This window comes from Biomphalaria glabrata, chromosome 5 (genome assembly GCF_947242115.1).
Source record: "Biomphalaria glabrata chromosome 5, xgBioGlab47.1, whole genome shotgun sequence".
In the NCBI taxonomy this organism is placed as follows: Eukaryota; Metazoa; Mollusca; class Gastropoda; family Planorbidae; genus Biomphalaria; species Biomphalaria glabrata.
In genome coordinates this window covers 27,259,491-27,286,253 of record NC_074715.1, presented here as the reverse complement: position 1 = coordinate 27,286,253, position 26,763 = coordinate 27,259,491, and the positions used below count along the sequence as shown (strand labels likewise).

General features: G+C 30.8%; 1 protein-coding gene across 6 annotated transcripts; it reads left to right on the top strand.

The window, feature by feature from the left end:
• Window positions 1-55: 55 nt before the first annotated feature.
• LOC106053891 (endoplasmic reticulum metallopeptidase 1-like) lies at window positions 56-26,740 on the top strand. Of its 6 annotated transcripts, none has more exons than XM_056029902.1 (16): window positions 56-207; window positions 1,369-1,991; window positions 4,250-4,386; window positions 4,516-4,621; window positions 6,716-6,862; window positions 7,950-8,042; window positions 9,048-9,257; window positions 12,922-13,145; window positions 14,356-14,533; window positions 15,106-15,281; window positions 17,714-17,869; window positions 18,035-18,240; window positions 20,742-20,854; window positions 21,956-22,143; window positions 23,139-23,216; window positions 23,391-26,740. In XM_056029902.1, exons 2-16 carry the CDS (start codon window positions 1,379-1,381, stop codon window positions 23,481-23,483), a joined length of 2,718 nt encoding a protein of 905 aa, XP_055885877.1. In that variant the 5' UTR covers window positions 56-207; window positions 1,369-1,378; the 3' UTR covers window positions 23,484-26,740. The 6 variants fall into 6 exon arrangements, with proteins under 6 accessions (XP_055885877.1, XP_055885875.1, XP_055885876.1 ...); XM_056029900.1 differs by having other exon boundaries at window positions 1,343-1,991; XM_056029901.1 differs by having other exon boundaries at window positions 56-249.
• Window positions 26,741-26,763: the final 23 nt, after the last annotated feature.

Below are 26,763 nucleotides of genomic sequence, written 5' to 3'. Positions count from 1 at the left end.
TGAGGTCCATTAGAATGTAGGGTATAAAATTCCTAAACACCGCCGGCAAATGACCTTTATTAAACTTCGTGTTTATTTACCTTTGCTCTTCTCAGTCTAAACGCAATAGAATAGAATCTATGCCTAGATCTAGAACTAGACTATATAGATCTCTATATCTATTTAGATTCTAGATTTATATACTAATATAGATTATATTTAATATAGGTCTGGTTTTAAAAAACTATTATAGATCTATTATCATCTAGTGTAGGTCTAGTATATAATATAGATTATAGAATCAGAAATTAATCAGATCTAGGCTAATCTAGGTCTAGAATTTAGCCAGTTTAAAACTAGACTCTATAGACCACTATAGTCTATAGTATAGTCTATTTAGTATTAGTAATACTATTACTTATTTATCATTACAAGTTACTCAGTTAGTCTGAGTTAGTGTGTCACTGTGTGGGGTAGTCTAGTAATTTATTAAATTTAAGTATTAGACTTATAAAAGTCACTTATTTATAATATATTAGATCTAGATCTAGTAATTATTACTATAATTTAGACAATTTAGTATAATAATAATTAAATAATAATATAATTATAAAATATAATTAGTACTATAGAACTATAAGTATAAGTCAAGTAGCTATAAAGTTAAAGTATAAGTATACTGTAAGTTAGAATAAGTTATAAGTCATCATTATCAATCAGAATCATTCAATGATCTTCTAGATTTTAGATCATGTAATGAACTATCTTAGAAGTAAAATAATAAAAATACATAACATATAAATTAACTATTGACTATAGTCAGTATCATAGTATATCATATCATACATGACATGTGATACTGTACTGATAAGACTAGATTACTAGATTCTATAATAATAGTAATACTTGATAGATATAAAAGAAATATAATATATATATAATATATATATGATATCCAGATTCTATAGACGTATAGACATATCTTTTCTCTATAATATACTATAAATTAATATATAATTATATAGGACCTAGATCAGTATTAATTAAATTATGTCTTAGTTATTGTTCCTAGAGAGACTAGACTCTTTAATTTAATTTATATTCTTCTAGTTATAGACATCTAGATCCAATTTATTCTACCTCTGGAGATCACTAAAACACATATATATATATAAAACATTTTATAGATCTATATAAAACATTTTATAGATCTAGACCTAGATATCTACATCTAGATTACTCTAGCTTGATCTAGCTTGATCTAGATCTAGATTATATAGATATACTCAATCTATTTTCTAGAACTAGTACTGTAGATTAGACAGTAGATGTATCATTTGGGATAATTTAGAATTTTGTCTAGATCTATATTTAGTCAAAATTTTAAAGTATAAAAAAAATGGATGACAACTTGCGTCAGCGATATGCACCTATCAGTGGATCCGATGTGGACTCAAGAAATACACTTGACCATCAAGAACAACCAAGCAACAGTGCTGAACAGCCAGATGTCGTTTACAATGCTACTGCTAACAGACAGGATCGACAAACAGCGCGTCCACGGGCAGCAGTGGCTTACATTATTATAGTTGCCTTTTACGTGCTTATTGTGATTTTTGTACATCGAAGGATGAATTCTTACCCAACTCCCAAGAATAAGGATAACTCTTGCACTTTTCAATTTAGAGAAGAGAATGCACGAAAACATCTTGACATTCTTACAGGCTTTGGTCCTCGGGTTGTAGGAAGTAAAGCGAATGAAAAAGCTAAACACTATATTTTAGATTCAGTGAACTCAATTATAGCTGAACAAATCAATAATATCAGTATTGATATTGATCTTCAGACAGCTAATGGCAGTTTTATATTAGACTTTGTTAACAATGGAGTTGGTCATTTTAGTAGTGTTTACCAAAATTTGGAAAATATTGTGGTCAAGGTATCACAGTACCAGGAGGCTGAAAGCAGTGTTCTGGTTAATTGCCATTATGATACAGTAGTTGATAGTCCAGGTAATGCCCTGTTTAATTAGGTTTAGTTTGTTCTGTAGTCAAACATCAAGTATATATTGAACCACAATGGACAAACTATATATATATATATATATATATTCATTTATTAAATGTTACACTGGCAAAGTCTGAAATATGGCATTCTACAGAATGCAATGGACTCTAGAAAAACTAGTCATCCCCACCTCTAAGATGTAGATGTAATCAATTAGGATTATTTGAAACTTGAAATAAGACTTAGTATAAAGACCTACAAATTACAAATATATGTTTTTTTTTATCTTGTCTTGTTCATTTTTTCTTTCTTTTTTCATTTATCTTCTATATTATATGAATATCTTTCTAGAAAAGACATTTTCTTCTTTCTCTAATGTTGATCTAGTCATTCTATAGAATGTTTAATCATTAGGCATAGTGGGAGCATGATGGCTGTGTGTTTAAGTGCTTGGCTTCTGAATCGAGAGGCCCTGGATTCATATCATGGGTAAAACTGTGATCTTTAGGGCAATTCTGAGTCCACCCAACACTAATTGGTGCCTGATATTAGTTGGGTAAAAGTAAACGCAGTTGATTGTTGTGCTAGCCACATGATACCTTCATTAACCATTGGCCACAGAAACAGATGACCTTGACATCATCTGCCTCATAGATCAAAAAGTCTGAAAGGGAAACTTTACTTACTTTACTAGGCATAGGCATAGGATGAAATGGCGTGTCATTTTCTACTTTACCTGAAAATGCCTGTAACATATAGATATATTCTGTGGCATTTTACGTCCTGGAGACTATCTTTTCCTTTCTCAACTTCTCATGTGACTAAAGGGACCAATCCTTGATAGACAAATGAGGTCACAGGTTGAGCGTATGTAATCACCAGATGCTGTAGCACTTTCACCCTTCTTTCCACTACTGGTGTGTACACCATCTGCAATGCAGGACCCTTCTTTTATGCTTGCTCTCCATGTATATATATACAAATTATATATATATCAGACCTGCCTACCGTTACGCAAAATGCGTATTCGTTACGCAAAATCTCCCAAAAATGACCGCCAGTACGCAAATACGCATTTAACCCGTCGCGTTACGCATTTCGTATGCTTTTTTTTTCTCCTCTCTAGACTAGCTTACAAGCGGTCACCGAGGTCACGCTAAGCCCACCTGTGGGGAGAGGGGCGAAACAGAAAAGGTGGGGTGAACACAATGTGCCCAGATCTATACGTTGATTGGTACTTAACAATTAGATGTCTAGAAATAAAGAACGCGAGAGTGAGGGAGTGGCGGGTTGGTACCAGGTTGGTACTGTCAGTTAGCTGACCAACGTGACTTTTTTTTTTTTGTAAGTTCATGAGTAGAAATTAATTATGTTGGTGCATTCCTGATTCTTATATTCATTTGTATAGAAAAAAAAATCGAACAGCTATCGATTAAAAACACATTGAGTGACATTGTAGATATCTAGTCTAGATCTAGATCAGGATTCTAGATCTAGAATCTAGATAACTTGTTATACAGGAATAGATCTAGCTCGAGTCTAGCTAGTCATTACGTTATGATTCTCTACATTACCCTACAAACTAGTTATAGATCTAGTATGATTTAGAATTTAGATTGACTAGATCTAGATCGATAACATCTACTATCATCTAGTCTAGATCTAGACTAGATTCTTAGTCTTAGTATAGAATAGATCAAGTATGAAGGTAGGCCTACGAAAGTTTGGATCTAGCGGATCCACGGCATCGGTAACACTTTTGAGCCCAGATCTAGAGTAGATTATATTCATTATATAGACATAGATCCAGATCTAGTCTAGATATAATCTCTATTGATCTAGATTTAGATTGTAGATCTAATCATGACATCTAATATTATATATATATATATATATATATATATATATATATATATATATATATATATATGACAAAATAGAGGATCACGTAAGTGTTACGCATTCTGGTTCCAAAATACGCATTTTGACCGTAAGTGTTACGCATTTGGACTTTTTTTGGTAGGCAGGTCTGATATATATATATTTTTTAAATTAGCTAGATTGCAATAACAATACTTGCAATGATCCTCACAATTGTAAATCTCTCTCTGTCTATATATATATATAGTTATATAGTTATATTTTATATGTATTTACATTTGTGAGGATCATTGCAGGTATTGTTATTATAATCTAGCTAATTTTTAAAATTGCTTTTTTTTTGTCAAAAAATATTTTTTTTTCTATCTTCTTTTTCTCCTAGGAGCTGGGGATGATGCTGCTAGTTGTTGTGTCATGTTGGAAATATTGAGAGTGCTTTCTCAGACACATCAGACAGACTTACATCTAATGCACAATGTTATATTTTTGTTTAATAGTGCTGAAGAGAATATACTGCAGGTGGGCAGTTCTTCTTTTTGATACTGTTTTTATTGAAACTTTTATTTCAATGTAAAATATATATATATATATTTTTAGAACTACTTATATTATATTGTTTTTTACAACTACTTATATTTTCTATTTCAGACTAGCCATGCTTTTATAACCCAACATAAATGGGCACCTAGTATTAAAGCTTTTGTGAATTTAGACTCAGCTGGAGCTGGAGGATGGGAGCTAGTATTTCAGACTGGTAAAAAACAAAAGTTCAGCATTAATCTGTTTGTCTTAACAGATTTGTTTAATTTAGATAATGTAATTCAGGGATGCCCAAAATACAGCACTCAGGCCACATCCGGCCCACGACAAACTGCTATCTGGCCATGGTGTACTTATATTCATATTTTGTTCTTGTATGAGAACACAACATTTATGCTTTTGGCAACATGAATTGACAGTTATTTTTAATTCTTGGAAATTTTCTATCATGTCTTGAGCTGAAATCATGCCTTGATATCATGTGTATGAGAAACAGGGCAGTATTAAGTATAAATGTGAATGGTACAGTGTCATTTTTTCATTAATAAAGTAGGCAAGAAGAAGAAAAAAAAAGGTGACTGTATATTTAAGAACATTGTCTAAATGTTCGAAGAATATTTACCAATAAGAGACAAGAAAGTGTGTAGACGGTAAGGGCAAGCTACCAAGCTGCTCTCATGAATATCTTTTTTGACAGCAATTTTGTAAAAAAAAAAAAAGCAACAACTTGCTAGTAAATGTGGGGAAATGTATTTTGATAAAAATTCAGTTGAAACCGTCATTTTTTTTTCTAATGACAACATTAACGCAATAGTAAAATATGGGTAAAATCACAGTTCAAAACTAAGAGACAAATCAGCAGATTTCAAAATGTTTTATTATGCCACTGACAAGCTCACTCTTTTCATTTGAGGTACAAACTGCAATTTTGAATTAGTAGAAATGCAGCTATGAGGAACTCCGCTGACTAAAACCTGTTTAAAGATCTTTCAACTATAATAAAGTATCTTTCTCTTCCTTGGGAAAAGCATACAATGGTTGGATTTCACATCTGAAAGACTGCACAACTTATTTGATAAGTCATTGAGTTAAACAATGTGGATGTCTTCATTTCTTATTCAGGTCACCAAGAACATCTCCGTGCAAGCTATTACAACTGGACTATGTTTGTCATTGTGTATAGTAAATTTTTTAGTCACAATCATTGAATTTTATAATTTTTTTCTGACAGTTATAGAATTCGAAAAAGAAAATTTCTCTTTGACAGTTAAGTTCGTTGGTTAATCAGAGAAAAGTTTTTTTTTATTTTAGACATGAAATTTAAATATATATGATGAAGAATTCAAATGAATGACCCCCCATGGTTCTGAAATTTGGTGATTTTATGTAACATGTTACATCTAAATGAACATACAAGGGAAAGACAAGTTGATGTGTATGAGGACATAAACTCTTTCCAAATGAAATTGTGATTGGTCATTCAGGAGGCAGAAAGGGTGCACCTTGTCCATTCCCACCCAACCTGTGCCCACTCTACAATAAGATCTGCAGCTAAATATATCCTTCCCAAAAGAAAGGAAAGATCTGATTTCTGAGGCTCTTTAAGAATTATTTCAGAAAACAATTTATGGATTTTCATAATTTTTCTTTTCAAAAATCCATTTGTGGCCAATGTGTCAAGTGCCATGACAGACCTGCAACTGAAACTGATTGACTTTCAAAGCCAGCTTTCTCTTCTTGACAAATATTGATTGATGCTGACAATTAAATCTACTGTGTTATCTTTTTCATGTAATAAACATAGTCAGCTGACATATGTCTTACTCAGTATATCCTACTTACCACTGTTTTGTATAATACATATAATCTGAGCTTTGTGAGAAGAACCCAATCACATTGCTATGTGCCAGAACGTTCAAGAAGCCACGTTCACACAGTCCAAAATAAGGTGTAACAAATGGGCAAATGTAAAGTTTATTAAGTTTTTCTGAGCTAATGTTTAGAAAAAAGAAGTTAGCTATTATGTGCTAATGTGATTAAAAACTGAGAAATATATGCAGCTGCTTAGTTAAGAGAGGCATTAAAAAGATGAAAAATACTGAATACTTTCAAAACAAAGAGATTTGTATTTGCAATAATAAGGCAATTTTGTTTGACATTTTGATGACATCGTGTTATTAAGAAATAAATGTTAACATTATATTATAGGTTAAAAAATAGTTGTTTTATTTTCTTTAAATAAATTTATGATTGAAAAAAAGTTTACAATGCATTAACATTTTATCTTAAAATTAGTTAAAATTCACAGGTCCAGAACATCCTTGGCTGGTCAAAGCTTATATTGAAGCTGCTCCATATCCACATGCCACTGTTGTTGGCCAAGAAATCTTTCAGACAGGGCTTATACCTTCCGATACAGATTTTCGTATTTTTCGTGATTATGGAGCTATTCCAGGTGTGTTTTGATCAATTTTACATTTAATAAGACAAAGCTAAATGGGAAGAAAACAAAAACAATGCTCATTTCTTTTGGTAATGATTTTTTTTTGTTTATTTTTTTAACAACCCAAACCAGAGTGGAATAAATGTCCTTTATTTTTACATAGTCTATATCAACTCACTCTGTCTGTCTGGTAAAAAGCTTTTTTATACGCGTTATTTCTCTGACACCCAATCATAATCTTGGATCAAGCTGAAATTTTGCACAATTATATTATTTCTTTACCTGACAACACAAGAATCAAATAACATATTAGTTAATTAACTGTTGGTAATTATTTTTTTTGTTTGGTATCTTGAATAAGGGAAAGAAATTGTACTATACTGATGTGGTGGTATAAGCTGAATTAGAGCTCTTTATAGGTTGCCACTTTAAAGTTTGAAGCCCGCAATAGATAACTATAAAACCTTCTATTTTCATAAGCACTTTGCTAGCACAGTGGTAGAGTGTCAGCTTGAGGAGGTTCACTTTAAAGTTTGAAGCCCGCAATAGATAACTATAAAACCTTCTATTTTCATAATCACTTTGCTAGCACAGTGGTAGAGTGTCAGCTTGAGGAGGTTCACTTTAAAGTTTGAAGCCTGCAATAGATAACTATAAAACCTATTTTCATAAGCACTTTGCTAGCACAGTAGTAGAGTGTCAGCTTGGGGAGGTTCAAATTTAGGTAAATTCCCCCCCCCCCCCCTTTTTTTTTTAATATTTTTTTTTTTTTATAAATGCATTTAAAAAGCAATCTTCTAGATACCCACTTCTTTCTCCCCCCATTTTCCCAACTGGTTCAGATAAGTGATAGATCATAGAGTATTGAGAAAGCTAAAAGCATGAAATAGCGCTAAACAAAAACAATTGGTAAAAATATTTGTAATTGCACAGATTTATTATTATTAGTCTAGATCTATTACAAATTTATTTACATGAATGATCCAAACTAAACAACTACGCTAAGTATAAGCTTTGCTTTTTTTTATTTATTTTTTTTTCTTGTTTATGCTAACATCACATTTTTAGATTTTTAAAAAATTCATTCTCTTTACTTTAGGTCTAGATATCGCACATATAAAGAATGGATATGTTTACCACACCAAAAATGATCTACCTCGGTACATTCCTGCTGGGTGTATGCAAAGGGGAGGTCAGTGAACAGCATTATGAAATTATCTAACAAAACTAGTCTTTCAGTATAGATGGTCAAAACTTTTGTCATTTTCAATGTCAATGTCTGCAGCTAAATAAAATAATTCTTGGGCAAGTTATTAATTTATTTTTTGGTGCAATTAGTACTAAATTCAAATCAAAATCTATAAAAAAAAACAAAAAAACAATTTCAATTTTCAATACATAAAGTTTTGACCATGCAATAGGCTTTTCTAGAGAGTTTTATTTTATATTTTTTTGTTATTAGTAGCTGTAGATGTTTCTGATACAGTGCAATGGTGTGGCATTGATTATGTTGTTGCAATTGGCCTATTTAATTCCCCAGAACTATGGCTAATCATCCAAACACACCACCTTATTGCTGGAGATAGTTATTTAAATGACAGAGCAGAACAGAAATCCTTTTTAGAAAATTAAATGCTTTTATTCTTCAACTTGGAATCATGAAAATATAAAACTTTACTAATACACAATACAATTGAATTCCACTTTTAAATTGACAGAAGTAAAAACAATAAATTTATTTGAAAACTCAGCGCTCATGATTGCTCTATACCTCTGCTTATATAGTGTTCCCCATCTACATCTCTGCCATTGCTCAAACTAACATGCAATCTATTTTTAGTATATGAAAATTCCAATTTCTGCTAAGAGCAAGTTATTTTATTTTCTCAAAGCCAAATAATTGTAAACAATATATTTATGTCAAGAATAAGGCCTTGATGCATAATTATAAATATCTTCTTGAATTTCGTTTGGTATAAAAAAACTTATTAATTCAAATCATAAGACTTAAAGGCTTACATTATGTGACACTTTCCTATTGATTTCTCTTTTGGAAATGTCCAGATTTTAAATCATATGCCTCATGTCATGTAATGCTTGATTCAATAGAGTATAATATTTATTCATTTGTTATTAAAAAAAAAAAAAGCAATTTGGAAACAAAAGATTAAAATTAAACTCTAATTACTCTTTTCAGGTGAAAATATTTTAGCCACATTGAAGCATTTAGCATCCAGCTCTAAGCTGACCAACCCTGGGGAAGACAAGCACGGGTCACTAGTGTTTTTTGATTTTCTAGGATTCTTCATGGTGTCCTATCCATATAGAATGTCTATCATTTTGAATTGCACCACATTTCTCTATGTAGTGGTTGCATATCTCAAACATTTCTTCAAGGATAGAACTGGTAAGTCTAGCTTTTAAAATATTATTTACCCTTAAGACCAGTTTATGTTATGCTTTTGTTGCCATTAACCTTAGAGAGCTATTTTTTAAAACAAAGATAAACATTGCAGCATATATAATAACTATAAATATAAATGAACGCATAGTTAACACAGGGGTGCCCAAGGGGGCTGTGACATCGCCATTGTGGTTCATTTTGTATACCAATGATTTTCAATCCGATAGTCCTTTTTGCTCCTTCACAAAATTCGCTTATGATGCGGCTCTTCTTGCCCTGCTCTCAGAAAGCTCAGACGTAAGTGAGTATTTCAAAGAAATAGAACACATTGAAGAATACTGTAAAGATAATTTTTTATTATTAAATGTAAAAAAAAACAAAGAAATGATAATCGATTTTCGTAGGGAAAAGAAGGAAAATGATATTGTTTCTGTAGCTGGAGAGACTATTGAAATTGGGCAAACATTTAAATACTTTGTACTATCCTAGACAAAAAAAATTTTACTGCAAATACTGATTATATCAGCAAAAAAGGGCAGCAAAGATTACGATTACTAAGAAAACTGTCCTCGTTTAATGTTAGCGAAAAGGCCTTGGCTATGTTTTATCACGCTCATATCTGCAATATTTTAAGTTTCAATATCACTGCCTGGTATGGCAATCTGAGCATTAAAAATAAAAATAAACTTTATAGAATCCTAAATGCTGCTGGTAAAATCATTGGCAAAAAACAAACCCCATTTGGGCAGTTGTTTGAGACAAACATCTATAAAAAAGCTAACAAGATCCTTGAAATAAAGAGTCATCCTTTGTGTCAGGATTTTGTGATTTTACCATCACAAAAGAGATACAAGACACCGATAGCAAAGACAAACAGACACTCTTTTGTTCCCCTGGCAATCAAATCATTAAATAAGAACAATCTGGTATAAACTTTGTCACATGTAAATTATGAGTGAGTCTGGTGTGAATGTACACTTTGGTTTCTTATAGTTATAATGTTTTTTTGTTTGGTGTAATGCACAAATTGTAAGACAAATTTCCATACGGACAATAAAGATTATTATTATTATTATTATAAATGGAGATTTTCATTAACAACCCCCTATAGATAGCCAGATTGTTGGTGTATTCTGATATTAACAACCCCCTAGAGATAGCAAGCTTTTTGGTGTATCCTGATATTAACAACACCCTATAGATAGCAAGCTTGTTGGTGTATCCTGATATTAACAACACCCTATAGATAGCCAGCTTGTTGGTTTATCCTGATATTAACAAACCCCTATAGATAGCCAGCTTGTTGGTGTATCCTGATATTAACAAACCCCTATAGATAGCCAGCTTGTTGGTTTATCCTGATATTAACAAACCCCTATAGATAGCCAGCTTGTTGGTGTATCCTGGTATTAACAAACCCCTATAGATAGCCAGCTTGTTGGTTTATCCTGATATTAACAAACCCCTATAGATAGCCAGCTTGTTGGTGTATCCTGATATTAACAACACCCTATAGATAGCCAGCTTGTTGGTGTATCCTGATATTAACAACACCCTATAGATAGCCAGCTTGTTGGTGTATCCTGATATTAACAACAACCTATAGATAGCCAGCTTGTTGGTGTATCCTGATATTAACAACACCCTATAGATAGCCAGCTTGTTGGTTTATCCTGATATTAACAAACCCCTATAGATAGCCAGCTTGTTGGTGTATCCTGATATTAACAAACCCCTATAGATAGCCAGCTTGTTGGTGTATCCTGATATTAACAACAACCTATAGATAGCCAGCTTGTTGGTGTATCCTGATATTAACAACACCCTATAGATAGCCAGCTTGTTGGTTTATCCTGATATTAACAAACCCCTATAGATAGCCAGCTTGTTGGTGTATCCTGATATTAACAAACCCCTATAGATAGCCAGCTTGTTGGTTTATCCTGATATTAACAAACCCCTATAGATAGCCAGCTTGTTGGTTTATCCTGATATTAACAAACCCCTATAGATAGCCAGCTTGTTGGTGTATCCTGATATTAACAAACCCCTATAGATAGCCAGCTTGTTGGTGTATCCTGATATTAACAAACCCCTATAGATAGCCAGCTTGTTGGTTTATCCTGATATTAACAAACCCCTATAGATAGCCAGCTTGTTGGTTTATCCTGATATTAACAAACCCCTATAGATAGCCAGCTTGTTGGTGTATCCTGATATTAACAAACCCCTATAGATAGCCAGCTTGTTGGTGTATCCTGATATTAACAAACCCCTATAGATAGCCAGCTTGTTGGTGTATCCTGATATTAACAACACCCTATAGATAGCCAGCTTGTTGGTGTATCCTGATATTAACAAACCCCTATAGATAGCCAGCTTGTTGGTTTATCCTGATATTAACAAACCCCTATAGATAGCCAGCTTGTTGGTGTATCCTGATATTAACAAACCCCTATAGATAGCCAGCTTGTTGGTGTATCCTGAAAGGAAATAAAGGAAGTGCCGATAAGCTTACATTAAAACTGATTTCAAAACAAAGGGGCAACTAACTAGCAATAATAAAGCAGAGTTGATACAAAGATCAAATGCTACGCTTGAGATATTATTATCAAGAAAAGAATTCAGTTCTAGTGTAATTTCAAATGAAAACTTCTCAGGAATGTTAAGTTTTGTTTAATAATTGTGTCAACATTATTTAATAAGGATGACAATAAATTATAGTCATACATAACTAGATTATTCTAGATCTATGTAGATCATGTCTATCATTTAAAAAATAAAAAACAATGATGTCAATAATTAATGGTTTTTTTTTAGACATCTGAAAAGAATAGCAATGAATTAAAAAAAAATAGAACTGGAGATTTCTTAACAAGTTGTTATAAATTATAATATGAATTAAGTTTTATAATATCTTCAAGATTATAAAAATATATTTCCTTGGTATGCTAGAATTATAGACTAGTGCATTTGTACAAAAATACACTAAGAATTTTAGCACTTTGTGTTTTTGACTTAGTTGGCTTAATTAAGGTCAGCGTGCTTGACATTGTTTAGCTGAACTTGAAAATCTCCAACAAGCATAAATTAACTCATTAAAAAAACATTGTTGCACTTGTAATAATAGTAAAATAAAACAAAAAATAGATTTTCTTGTTACCAGTCATACAATTTATATGATAACCTTATAATGAAACATTAAAATAAGACAGAAACTTCTTTTAGGCAAATTAAATTTTCATCAAATAGTTTGAAAAATGATCATTGATTTAAATGACTAAAGGTAACTTTTAAGGAATACCAGTGAGAAAATTAAACAGCTGGTAATCCTTTTAATATGTGAGAAAATGGAACTGTTGGTAATCCTGTTAGTGCTATAGGGAAAAGCAGTAAAATTTCCTTTCTTTTAGTGCTAGAATGATTCTGTGAGTATTGAGATATGTGTTTGGGGATGGGGAGAATGTGATATAATTTAATAAGCCTAGTGAAGCAATTCTAAAGAACTGGTTACATTTCAAATAATGATCATTATTTATTTCATTGTAAAATTATCTGGATTAATATTTCACAATGTATCAAAAGAATTTTTTTTTTGGTATGATTTAGTTGAAGTCTTTGGTTCCAAAAATTTATTAGATGTTATTTATTTGTTATTTATTCACAGATTACTCCAACAAGTTGAAGCAGTTATCTGTGACTGTCATAGCCATGTTAGGTACATGGCTGATCATTGTGTTAGCCCCATTAGCCATAGCCTGCTTCCTTAGTGCAATCGGTCGCAGCCTAAGTTATTATACATATAACCTCAATGTTGTTTGGATTTTCATGTTGCCTTCAGTCACTGCCGCTCTTGCCTTTCACTTGGTTTTAAAAAGAACAGTATTCAAAGTAAGCACTTCAAAATTATTTTTGTTTATATTTCAATCAGTTATTTCAAAATTAAGTTAAGTATGCTTTTATTTACTTTAAGTGAATAGCTGCTCTTAACAAAAGTAACACTATAGATATCACTACATTTTGAGAACAGAACAGAGGATAATTAGATAAGAAGCATGAATATAACAAACTAATCAATATAAAAACATAATTTTTATTAAATATTTTTAAAAAAAATACGATAGATTTTTTCCCATATCTTATGACAGACCTATAGATGATTATTTTTCAAGTACTGTTCAAGCTTTAGTAACCATGAAAACCTCTGACTGAGTAGAGATTAAATCTTTAATGAATATGTATGAATAGATTAATATTTGGATATGGGTAGTACATAATAATCACTTTTTAAGGAACTTTATAATTTACCTGATTATATGAGAAAAATGCCTGTTCTAGGTGAGGAATGTTTCTCCTGAATAGGTCTCTACAGTCACAAGAAGACATTATTAAAAAGAGCCATAGATATTCAAGATAGATAGAGGCTAACAATGTAGTAAAATATGATAGGCCCACCACACATGTATAAGGTTTGAATGCCTTTTAAAAAGCATAAAGACCAAAGAATGTTTTTTTTTACAGTTTAGATTATGGTGTACTAAGTTTCACCATATTGTTGTACTAAGACTCACCATGTTGTTGTACTAAGTCTCACCATGTTGTACTTAGTCTCACCATGTTGTTGTACTAAGTCTCACCATGTTGTTGTACTAAGTCTCACCATGTTGTACTTAGTCTCACCATGTTGTTGTACTAAGTCTCACCATGTTGTTGTACTAAGTCTCACCATGTTGTTGTACTAAGACTCACCATGTTGTTGTACTAAGTCTCACCATGTTGTACTTAGTCTCACCATGTTGTTGTACTTAGTCTCACCATGTTGTTGTACTAAGACTCACCATGTTGTACTAAGTCTCACCATGTTGTTGTACTAACTCTCAACATCTTGTTGTACTAAGTCTCACCTCTTTGTGTCACCTTGTTATACTAGATCTCAAATAAAAGATTCAATTTTTCCCCAATTTTTACTTTTCAAAACCTAAGATTCCAAGCTGTAGTGATGTGGTTAGTCATTAAACAGGAGAAAAACAGAATCTGAATAGAACTTTTAAAATAGCACTAAAGTTTATCACCAGTTAATAAGAGAGTTTTTTTTTTCCAGAACATTGATGCTCAAACAGTGGTGGTTCTGCTGCGAGATGTCAACTTATTACTGTGGTCTTTCATACTTGCTCTAATGACAGCTAAAGGTTTGATGTCCTCCTATCTGCCACTGCTGTTCATCCTGTGTCCAGCTTGTGTTTATACCATACTTCAAGTGATAGGCTTAAAGCCTACCAGTAAGCTTTTTTTTAAATTTGCCTTTTTGTTTCACATTGGGATTAAATTATTCATTAGCTAAATAGAAATCATGGAAACACTTGTTTCAATAGAAATCACATGCATGAAATGCAATCAAAATTTTACTCAATTTTAACATAATAAAAGTTAACTGAATTTTTTTTTAAAGAAAAAATGGTTTGTATTTTATGTATGTGAGAAAATGGTATAGAAGTCATTTTCTTTCATGTTTGATTAAAAAGGAGGCAGAAAAAATGTTTGTTTTCTTACTATCTTAATCTTCATTTTTTTTGGTGGAGCAAAAGATATCAACTAATCCACCTGAGCCAACTTTTGTCTCCTAGGCAAGCCACTTTCTTTTATTTTCCCCTAAGCTCTTCTTGCCAAATGAAGAAAAAAATTTATTTTTAATTTGTTTAAACTCTGAAATTATTGAATGTTTGGTATTCTGACAAGTCAATTTCCATTTCTTAGAATGATTAAGCAAAGATTTACAATAACATATTTGTATGACTCTTAGTATTGTGTAAAAAGTCATAATTTATTTACTTCTGTATGTATTTTGTTTCAGATCTTGTCTTCTCTCTGGTAGCAGCTTTTGTTCCAAGCCTTTATATTGTCTTCATGTTCTACATTCTCCTTATGTTCCTCATTCCTATCATGGGCAGATCAGAAATGGCTAATAGCCCTGATCTATTGATAGGTGTGATTTCATCAGGACCAGTCTTGATTTGTCTACCTTATCAGGTCAGTAATGACTTGTATATGCAGTGTTAAGTTGGTTATTTACTTTAATTGGTGTACATTTTATTTGAAATGATAAATTCCAGCCATTCCCTCATTTTCATATATCAGAACGCTTATGGGTCCATTAACTGGCTAATCCATAGACATCTACATACAGTTGTCTTCAAAAGATCATACAACAATGATTGTTATAAAAATTTAGTTGGGAATCAACTAGTACCATGAGACACTACACCTGCAGTGGTAAATGAACAATTTGTCAAACCAAATCAGTATACAGGAAATGTAGTTTAAGCCACAGCTTTCAATGAAACTTTGAGCAAACTATCAAAAACACTATTTAACATAAAAATGTAATAAAAAAAATTTTTCTCTTTAAAAAAAAGTAGACATCTTTTTTCTAAATATAGGTAGTTAGTATGACAGAAATTATTTGATTTAGAAAAACAATCTTAAAAAAAAAAATTGACAAAAAATCTAAAATCCTTTGCTTAAATTTGTTAAAATAAGGTAACTGGTCATTTCCGTGTTTTTTACAATTAATAGTGAATAGTTGTAAAAATGGTATATTTTGGTTCCCGGTCATTTCATCCCCGGTCACTTCATCCCTGGTCATTTCATCCCCTGGTCACTTCATTCCACAGTCACTTCATCCCCGGTCATTTCATCCCCTGGTCACTTCATCCCCGGTCATTTCATCCACTGATATTTTCATCATCTGATCATTTTTATCTAACAAATTGTAATTTAAAAAATCATTAAATGAGCAATATTTAATGTATTCATTTTTTATTTAAATAACAAAATTGTAACACATGTTTAAAAGGAATTAAAGCTAAACATATAAAGGCGACATGATATCATGAGGATGGATGATTTCCTGCTTTATTAGAAAAAAATAAAACCTTATTTCAAGGCTAAAAATGACGCGCCCATTTTCAAGAAAGAGCGATTGAAAAATAAAATAAAGTGAAACAAGGTCGTAATTTCATCACGCCTTGGCCAGATGATAAGTTATCAGCGGCACGGTCATAATTATTGTACTCGCACTTCTATCTCTCAAAAGATTTCCACTACTTGCACCACACCTTGGCCTTTGATGATAAGTTATCAGCGGCATGATCATAATTATTCTAATTGCACTTCTATCTCTCAAATGATTTTTTACTACTTCCACCAAACCTTGGCGTTTGATCCGGATAATAATATGATATTACAACCCCCACATCCAATAGAAGCGCTATAGCTAAGTACACACCTAGATTTACAAAATAATATAAGATTTCTCATTAAGAAAACAAAGTGGAAGAGGAAACACTATAAACGCATTAGTAACAAGTCCTAAAATGTCAAAAAGCATTCTACATAATCATATTTATATATAAAATATTTAATTGGGGATGAAGTGACTGGGGATAAAGTGACCGGGGGATGAAATGACCAGGGGATGAAGTGACCGGGGATGAAATGACCGGTCACCTGTATTTTTATGGAAAAACTGCTTGCATAGTTGATTTAAAAAAAATAATTTTTCACCTTCAGAAAAGAAAAGGTAGCCATTTCGGTACATAAGAAATTGAAAGATCTAAAATATGATTTTGGATTTTCAATATCTTTTCTAGTTTACTAGATCTTAACGGGATGGATGGACAGACAGACCACACAAAACTAATAGCGGCTATTCCCCTTTCAGAGGCAGCTTAAAATGAAATTATTGAACAAATGATTGTACCTCAGAAAAAGAATCATTGGCACAAAGTCCACATTAAACTATGAGTGTGATAAGAAAAAAATTCTACTGGCCAGGAATTACAAAAGTTGAAAAGAAACGTAAATAATTGTCATAAATGAAAAATTAATTCAAACCCAACTTATACAATTTAACCAAAAAGGAAATATTTAAATTGTTTCAATCAGCATTATAGAGTCAATGCCTGCTTAAACAAACAGATACACAGATGAATCATGTTCAAGTAAAGTGTCTTTTTGCTGTCCTTTTTTTTTGTCATCAAAACTCGTCAATAAATGATGTACGAAAGGAAAAATTGGACAGTTCTCTGACCTGATAAAGTGAAGTAGAATCATTTTTGCAGAGATTAACTGAAGTCTTTTTTTTTAAAAGTATTTAAAATTTTGAGTTGCTCCTGTTGCAAACCAGACGCCTCTCGCAAAAAGTGTGTTTATTCTAAAAATACTTACGTACAAGTGGAAATGACTACAAACAAATACTAAATTTTTTTTTTTCCTTTGAAAAATAAATTAAAGTCATTTGCCTTATGTGCCTCCATTGTTTGAAAAACCCTGATTATTGTGATATATAAAGAAAAATATTACAAATTGTATTTATAATTTAAGTTGCTGATTAACCTGTTTTAATGCATAATCATTAGAATGTATGCACAATGTTTCATCTATTTATTGCTTTGTTTCAGATTGGCTTTGTTTATACCCATAGTAAGGTTGGCCGTGTGATCTCAACCTCTGCAGTTGTCTTTGGTCTGGCATTAACTTGTATCCTTATAACACCTGCTGGATTCCCTTATTCAGCCAATCCCAATGATGCATCTGTTCAAAGAGGATTTTTATTGGTAAAAATTTCCATATAGATGTTTACTCTCATTCTCATACCTTGTAATTTTTTGTTTTGTTTTAGGCAATAACTTTGAAAAACATATTACTGAAAATAAGTTCTATGTAAAAAAACAAACATTATTTTAATTGTGCTATTGACACTTTTTATGAATCTTTCAAAGCATATTGATCGGCAATTCCATACAACCAATAGTCAACTTATTCATAAAGATGCTTACGTTTGGTACAAGCCAGTAGACTACCTTGGTGGGGAGGTGTTGATGCAATATGCCCCATGGCTGATAGAGAATGCAAAAAAGGCAACATGTGATGGAGTTTACTGTGGTCGCCCATATCTCTTCCCAGTTTTGCCCCATGTTGATGCAAGGTAAATAAAAAAATAGATATTTTAGTTTTTAGCGGCCTCAAAAGGGGAAAAAGACGCTTTTAGTTTTGTGTGAAATGTCTGTCCGTCCGTTTGTCTGTTTGTCCGTCAGTCCCATTTAGATCTCGTAAACTAGTAAAGATAGTGAAAATCCAATATCATAATATTTTAGTCCATTCAAAGTTCTGATGCAGCAGCTACTTTTTTCTAAATGTGAAAAATCTAATTTTTTAAATCACTTATGCAAGCATTTTTTTCATAAAAATACACCAATTTTACAACTATTCACTATTAATAGTAATAAACACTGGAGGCTCTTTAGTAGGGAAAATATTTATTTGACATATTTCTAACACATTGTCAACGGTTTTAGATTTTTTATCAAAAAATATTTTTTTTTACATTTGTATTGCTACGTGTAAGTAAGTTGTAAGTTCTGTCATACTAATTACTACATTTACCAAAAAATAATGTTTACTTTTTTTAAGAGAAAAATCTATGTAATATGCATTAAAGTTGGACATAATTTAAAACAACAATTAAGAAGTAGTTTTTCATATTATCGCGTGAACTGCAGCTCAGTAATGCAGCCATAGAACACATAACTAAAGGAATTTCTTTTTTTTTTTAATGGAAATGTTTTTTTCTTTTTTTGAGAATTTGAAGAAGAGATTGACCCTTTACAAAACAATTAGATCAATTAAATATTCATTATATGACATCGGTTAGGACAGGTTCACATTTAACTTCACATTCACTTTCATCTATCCTTTGGACTGCTGGGGCACCACACAAGATCTGTCAACCTTCATTCTCCATTTTTCTCTGTCATTTGTCTTTGATAGAATTTAATTCTAATGTTCTTTCTGAAAATATTGAAACCTGCCTTTTTACCTACCTACCTGGATTGATCACTTCGGGGGGCGATTTTGAGTTTGTGTTTCCACAGAAACTGTTTTTTTAACCTTATTATCTTGATGTACTTATTCCTTATTATTCATTTTTTATTTAGACATATCCATTTCTTCCAACTCCACTTGTATCTAGACATATCCATTTCTTCCAACTCCACTTGTATCTAGACATATCCATTTCTTCCAACTCCACTTGTATCTAGACATATCCATTTCTTCCAATTCCACTTGTATGTATCCATTTCTTCTGACTCCATTTTATCTAGATGTATCCATTTCTTCTGACTCCATTTTATCTAGATGTATCCATTTCTTCTGACTCCATTTTATCTAGATGTATCCATTTCTTCTGACTCCATTTTATCTAGATGTATCCATTTCTTCTGACTCCATTTTATCTAGATGTATCCATTTCTTCTGACTCCATTTTATCTAAATGTATCCATTTCTTCTGACTCCATTTTATCTAGATGTATCCATTTCTTCTGACTCCATTTTATCTAAATGTATCCATTTCTTCTGACTCCATTTTATCTAGATGTATCCATTTCTTCTGACTCCATTTTATCTAGATGTATCCATTTCTTCTGACTCCATTTTATCTAAATGTATCCATTTCTTCCAACTCCACTTTTATCTAGATGTATCCATTTCTTCTGACTCCATTTTATCTAGATGTATCCATTTCTTCTGACTCCATTTTATCTAGATGTATCCATTTCTTCTGACTCCATTTTATCTAAATGTATCCATTTCTTCTGACTCCATTTTATCTAGATGTATCCATTTCTTCTGACTCCATTTTATCTAGATGTATCCATTTCTTCTGACTCCATTTTATCTAAATGTATCCATTTCTTCTGACTCCATTTTATCTAGATGTATCCATTTCTTCTGACTCCATTTTATCTAGATGTATCCATTTTTTCTGACTCCATTTTATCTAAATGTATCCATTTCTTCTGACTCCATTTTATCTAAATGTATCCATTTCTTCTGACTCCATTTTATCTAGATGTATCCATTTCTTCCAACTCGTTTTTATCTTCATAATTTTTCTAGCATACAAAACACTAAAATTTTATATACAAAACACTGTATCCAAAAAAAACAACTAAATTGACTAGCTTAAATGAACATTCATTACATAAATTTGGATTCCAAACATATGATATAAATATACATATATGCAATAGGTGTGCAAACAAATTTTTCTTCATCTAGGGGGCACCACTAGTAAAGGTTGGAGAAACACATCTAAGATAAGAAGTGTGCTCACTAGTATATGAATAGCCATTGTACATGAATTTAACTTTTCTGATTTAGGTGTTTCTTTAAAAATCTTTTTTTTCTAGATGAAAAAAAAAATGTATTTTAGAAATGTGTGATTGGTGCACATTAAAAACTTTGTTCTAGCTCTGGCAGGTTTGACAACAAGATTAAAACCTGTCACAGTTTTCTCATGAATTTAAGGGGTTTTTTTTTGGTAAAAAAAAAAAAATTCTGCCCTTCTAAAATGTTTTTTTTTTATATTGTTGATTGAATATTTGAATATACAAAATGAGACACATATTTTCTATTTTCCTCTAGAAAGACTTATGATTTCCCAGCACCCAAATTAAATTTCACCAGAGTAAAAGTTGAGTTGTTAGACAGAATTCATCTGAATGATTCCATGGTCAGACTGGTATTATCAATGTCAGGTACAGTTTTTATCTTACACACTTGCTTAACTTTTTTCAAGGTTTATTATCAAAGATTAGTGTACAAATGTTGACTTGACACATTTTGAGTTCAGTAAAATAAGATACTCATCATCACAACAAATCAAAACAATAAATTTACATTAAAATCTACATGGCAATAACAAAAACTTGTAAGCAGAATGATTATTTATTGTCACACCCCAATGCTAGTCGATCAGTAGCTAAAAAGTGATGGGTCAGTAATGTGGCTGGAGATTTTGTGTGTGTGTGTGTAGATGACCAGATTCTTTGGAAGTTCCAGAAGAGATGTTTTGGTAAACAAAATAGAAGGTTAAAATGTAAAAAAATTTATTTATTCACTGGATTAATATAAGAAACTTTATTCACTGGACTAAGACTAGAACTTACAATCACTAACATCATTGTATGCTACATTGAAAGTTGACAAGGTTCATGTCAGCAGCTTAACCATTTTTTGTGTAATAATACTCTTTCAGTGGTGTGAATATTTTTATATTTAATTTTTAAATCATTAACACTTGAACCAATGGGTTTTGTGTGCAGTTATGAAATTTGTTCTTGCTTATTCTTATTTATTATTCTTTTTTTTATCCCATATCAAACTTAACATTTCATGTTATACTAAAAAATATTTTAAATAAAGCTAGTAAATAATACTAGATCTAGTCATAAAATTAATTCCTTGTTAATTAAACTCCTTGTTAGAAATGCTGGTTCTTGTTAAGTAATTTAACAATCTCACAATAGTTGCAGAGTAGTTAAAAATATTAGTTTTTAGCTCTTATGAACTTTTATTAATTATTACTATGAAGTAAACTATTTTTGAATCAAATTTAAACATAAAAAAGGAAAGAAACAAAGTATAAGTATTATATAGTTGCTGCCTCTTGGACATCCCACTGGTCATTAAACATGATCATTGCAAAGAAAATTTGAGTTACAACTTTTCAAAAAAACTTTCGTTTTTTAATGTTATATGTCTTCAAGCTTCTTATGTATGTAAGTATGTATGTATTAAAATCTTATGTATTGAAAATGTTTGTATGAATCATTATTATGTTATTCTATTTCTTGCAGGCCCCAGCCATGTGACAGTTTTCATTTCGGAACTTCAGAAGGCTAAAATAATTAAATGGGATTTCGGCAGCAATGTTCCAGTTGAAGCCGTCACTTTGCCCTTCATGAGACACACCACGACCTACTTTATTTATTACTCACATGCTGGTCCTGCCAATACCACTTGGAACTTCTCTATGGATATTTATGTTTGTAGTTGATAACTTATATTGTTTAGATTTCTTGTGCTTGCTATATTGTCATTTTTATTCTTTTTGTCCTGGCAATATTTTAAAATCTAAACTGAAGCAAAACTTCTTTTTTCAATGCATCTAGTGAAATAAATAGTGAAATGTATAAAAACTAGGAGAAAAAATAAGCATATTTTAGATCTATATAAAGTTTAAATGCAATAAACAAATTTATATAAAAAATAAGAATGAAAGGTAAGAATAATGTTATGAAATGCATAAATGTATCCTTACTTTTTATCCTTGTGATAACTAATAGTGTTTGTACAATGATCTAGAAACTTGAAAGATTTAATTTTGTTACAAATAATTTGAACATAGACTCTAAGATACTTTTATTAAAGGCACACTTTTATGTTAATGACATGTGATAGGGCTTATCTTCTTCATTTTCACCTATTCTTTAGTCTTTTGAGCCATTGGGGTACCACATAAGATCTGTTGACGTCTTTCTCCATTCCTCTCTGTTTTTTGCCTTAGATAGAATTTCTTTCAATACCGGTACAGGCCTGTTCACTCATGATGTCTTCCTATCGCTTTCTCTGTCTGCCTCTTCTTTTTTTCCTGGTACTATTTCCTAAAGGAAGATTTTGCTAGAACTGAAGACTTTGTGGGAGATATGGCCATGGAGTTTAAGTTTGCATTTTCTGACAGTAGTTAGCAGGTCATTGTGGAGTCCAATTGCTGTATTAATCCTGTTTCTGATCTTTCCATTTGTGATGAAGTCTTTGTAAGTTATACGTTGGATCTTTCTGTAACATCTCATTGTTATGATCCTTCTCTCAAGATCTGCTGTCAGCGTCCAAGATTCACAAGCATATAAGAATGTGGCCATGACCAGGGAGCACACCAACAACAAAAAGAGAATCTTAAACAAAATTATATTTAAAAAAATCTTTCAGAATAAAATGTATTTAGCTGAAAATTAAATGTGTGCTATTTCTCAATTTCAGCTGGAATGTAACAAGACTGTCTCTCAAAGTCTCCTCAGAATGGGTTTTGCTGGACATCATTTACATGGACCAAATCAGGTTACATATTGTTATGTTACTTTTATTTATGCCAGCTTTCTAAATCTGGATATCTTCATTGCTTCTTTTTTTTTTTTAATTCTAAAGTATTTGGTGTTATAAGATTTTATTATTTAATTGAAAACCTAATGGTTTCAAAAAATTAAATATATTTTTGTCTCTTTTTTTCAACAGTTGACACCTGTACTGCTATTACTGGAGCAAGAACTTCCTCCTTGGATGGTGATGATGCGTTGGTGTGCAACATATGATGAATTCATTTTTTAATGTTTACTTTTTTCATGCAAAACAAAAATAAGTTTTCCAGTTGCAAATCAAAAGTGGTAATGACCCTGATTTGATTCAAAAGTCTACCAAATGATATTTTAATTTTTACAAAATGTTTTTTTTTTTAGTAATATTATTGAAATCTAAATAAAAAATACCTAGCCATGATTGTTAATTAAATTCTGCATCAAAAATTTATTTTAAAATGATTAAGAAAGCTTTTTCAAAGACTAAAAAATAAAAATCGGGCAACATTTTACTGTAATTAGATAATTGTTTAATATCAACTTTGTAAGTGCCAAATTATTTTTGTGGGTCAATGTGGTTATCAATTTGTAAAACGTTTGAAGGTTTGTTTATCAATTACAATATAACCTGGAACTAAAAAAAAAGTATTTTAAAATAGTGATAACTATGTAACCTGGAAAAATATAATTACTAATTGGTAATCAGTCCTTCAATGTTTTTAGAAGACACATACTGATAATGAAAGTATCCAAAGTAATTGTTCTAGATTTTGTGAGTTAGAGAGCTTGGTTGAATTCACTGTTATTTCTGAGTTTTTGTTGTCTTCATTATGTTGTTTTTGTTGGTGATGGTAAAGGGTAATTGTTATTTCTATTGCACAATATAAAGCAATAACTTTGCTCATTGCTAAAAATGTTATGAAGGTTTCCTAACCTTCCTTGTACCACATGTAATCAAATGCTGAGAGTTAAACTTTCATTTGATTTAATTATATCAACTATTCAGCAATTTATAGTTTTAATTTTTATTGATAATAAAGAATTTTTTCCCCTGGTATTATATTTTTAACAACAATTTTTTAAAACTACAACTGTAAATCTCAACAAAAAAAAATCTTGTAGAACAGTAATCATTCATATCACCTAGTAAACATTTCATTAGATTATTATTTTGGAATCTATCAAAATCTAATTCACATATTTATCTCTCTACTTCTTCTTAAATGCTTTATTTTTGTTTATTGCAAACAAATATTTGTAAAAGGTTTACATTTCATTGCAGTATTAAGGAGGCTAATCCACTCATATAGAATCAAAATGAAACTGAACTGAGTTTGTTATTATTTTTTAAAATATTTTCCACTGAACCACATAGTCTTGATTGCAATGCATTAAAAAAAAAACTCTGACTAAAGCACAAAGCTCTGACCATGCTATATCAATATTTATATTTCTTTACATTTAAAGTCATATTTATATTTTTAGCATTTTAGTATTGTTTTTAAATATCATTTTAAAATCTCTTGTCTGTGATTATATTTAATACATTTGACAAATTTTCTTTTCATCCTTTTTTTTAAATTATTAATTCAAAATGTACTATTGAGAATTTTGTGTTAAATACTGTTCTTTAGAAATTTACATAAAATAATTTTTATAAAAATCAAACAGCCTTTCATTTTGTTCAGCTTCACCACATTTTACTTTTTTATCCTCATGTTTTGTTGATGACAAATTCATACATTCCAATTACAAATTTCAGAAGTTTTTTTTTAAATTTTTTTTTATTATCCATTGACAAGCAATGTAATGCACATTATTTAGTCTATTTATTGAACATGCATATTTATTACTAACGGGTCTCATTTCATTTTATATAAAGTTTACTTCAGAGTCATCTGAGATTGATCCAGGATCATTTTTCCATTTCACTAAGACCAGTGTTATGAATACCTTCAGTATTATATTTTCACCTTGGACTAAATTAAATTATTAGCTACCAGTAACAATTGTATTCCAATTACTGCATATTAGTCTTTATAAGGAGTCCATCATTTCTTAATTATTTTTTTTATAAGATCTTTGTCAGGAAGAAAAAAAAACATCTGCTTCTTAAAATACATTAAAACTTGTTAAAATATTTAAAAAAAACTGATTTTCATCTTTACTAATTCATTTAATCCTTTTTAGTTATGAAATATGATTACATTTTTTGAGAAGAACATTAAAAACAAAATTTCTTAAACAGGTTAGAATCTAATTAGGATTAAAGTTAGTCTTGCTTGAATGACATTTATTGACAAAGTGGTTACTCTCTAAGAATGTTCACTTCCCATTTGCTTTTGTTGTCATACATGTGCACTACACAACTTTGTACCATTGTTCTTAATTCTGGTTTGTTCATCTTGTCAGCTGTCTCACTGCCAGTCTGTTTTTCTTTTTTTTTTTTTCTTTACTTTGAGTTGTCTAGTTTATAAGCATATTTTTTATTGTTTAATTATGATATTTCTCTATGTCTGCTATTTCATTTTGAATTTAGGCTGGGAGTGAAGCATTATCTCTTCTTATACAATTTGTCAATGTGCCATCTACACTATGTAAACAGTTAGTTTGTATAAGTTAGAACCGTTGAAAAGCATATTTTTTATATCACTTCTCTTAGTTGACAATGTAGCATTAAACATTTTAAATTATAAACAGAGCAGAACTAAACTGACTTTATGTTTTTAATTGTTTAAATATTGTATAGCTCTTCACTATGACAATTAGCGATGTTGAAAACTGCCACAATATTAAATATGTTGCTAGTCTACTTTGTCTTCATTTTATTGCCATTAAGTTTTTTTGTTTCTTGATTTGTGAACTTGTTTTAAGTAATCATAAACTTTTTTAGGCTATTGCCAAAATAGAAAACTTTTAATTTAATTTTTTTTTTAGAGAAACAGCATTACTGGTATGTAATTACCAGTATTTAAAGCTTTTTTTCACCCTCGTATATTTATCATATTAACATAATGCTAGTCTTGTTGTATATTATTTCATAATTAACATTGTATTAATCTTGATCTCTTACATATTATGTTAATCAACTAAATTGTAATATCAAAGAGTTTTGACTTTATCAATGTTAATATTGTTGCTTAACTCAAATTGCTGAAAATGTTTTCCAATAAATTTATCTTCCAGTTATGATTTCTTTCATTTGTCTGTTTTCTTGACTATCTACTGATTAGCCTAGCAATAGATAAGTATTCTGATTACCATGCAAGCTAGGAATCACTCATTGAGTTCTCTCTCAGAACATTCTTGTTTATGCCTAACAATCAAATTAATTCTGTTTATTTGTGGCCTCTGGGGTTTAGAAATACTGTGAAGTTTTCCTAGGTACTTTATTGTCAAATATATTTTGCTTTCTCTTTGAGTCTTAGCTTATCTTTTTCTTCACTAAAAAAAAAAAAGTTTTTATGACAAATGCAAACAATATGATGAAATAAAATCCTATAAAATGTATTTTGTTGTTGAATCCTTTTATC

What these genes read in the sequence shown, in the direction of transcription:
- LOC106053891 (XM_056029902.1), top strand. Translation starts at nt 1,379, where the DNA reads ATGGATGACAACTTGCGTCAGCGATATGCACCTATCAGTGGATCCGAT. An exon ending in GATAGGCTTAAAGCCTACCA is followed by an intron (nt 14,534 to 15,105) that starts GTAAGCTTTTTT and finishes ATTTTGTTTCAG; the next exon opens with ATCTTGTCTTCTCTCTGGTA. An exon ending in TTCAAAGAGGATTTTTATTG is followed by an intron (nt 17,870 to 18,034) that starts GTAAAAATTTCC and finishes AATCTTTCAAAG; the next exon opens with CATATTGATCGGCAATTCCA.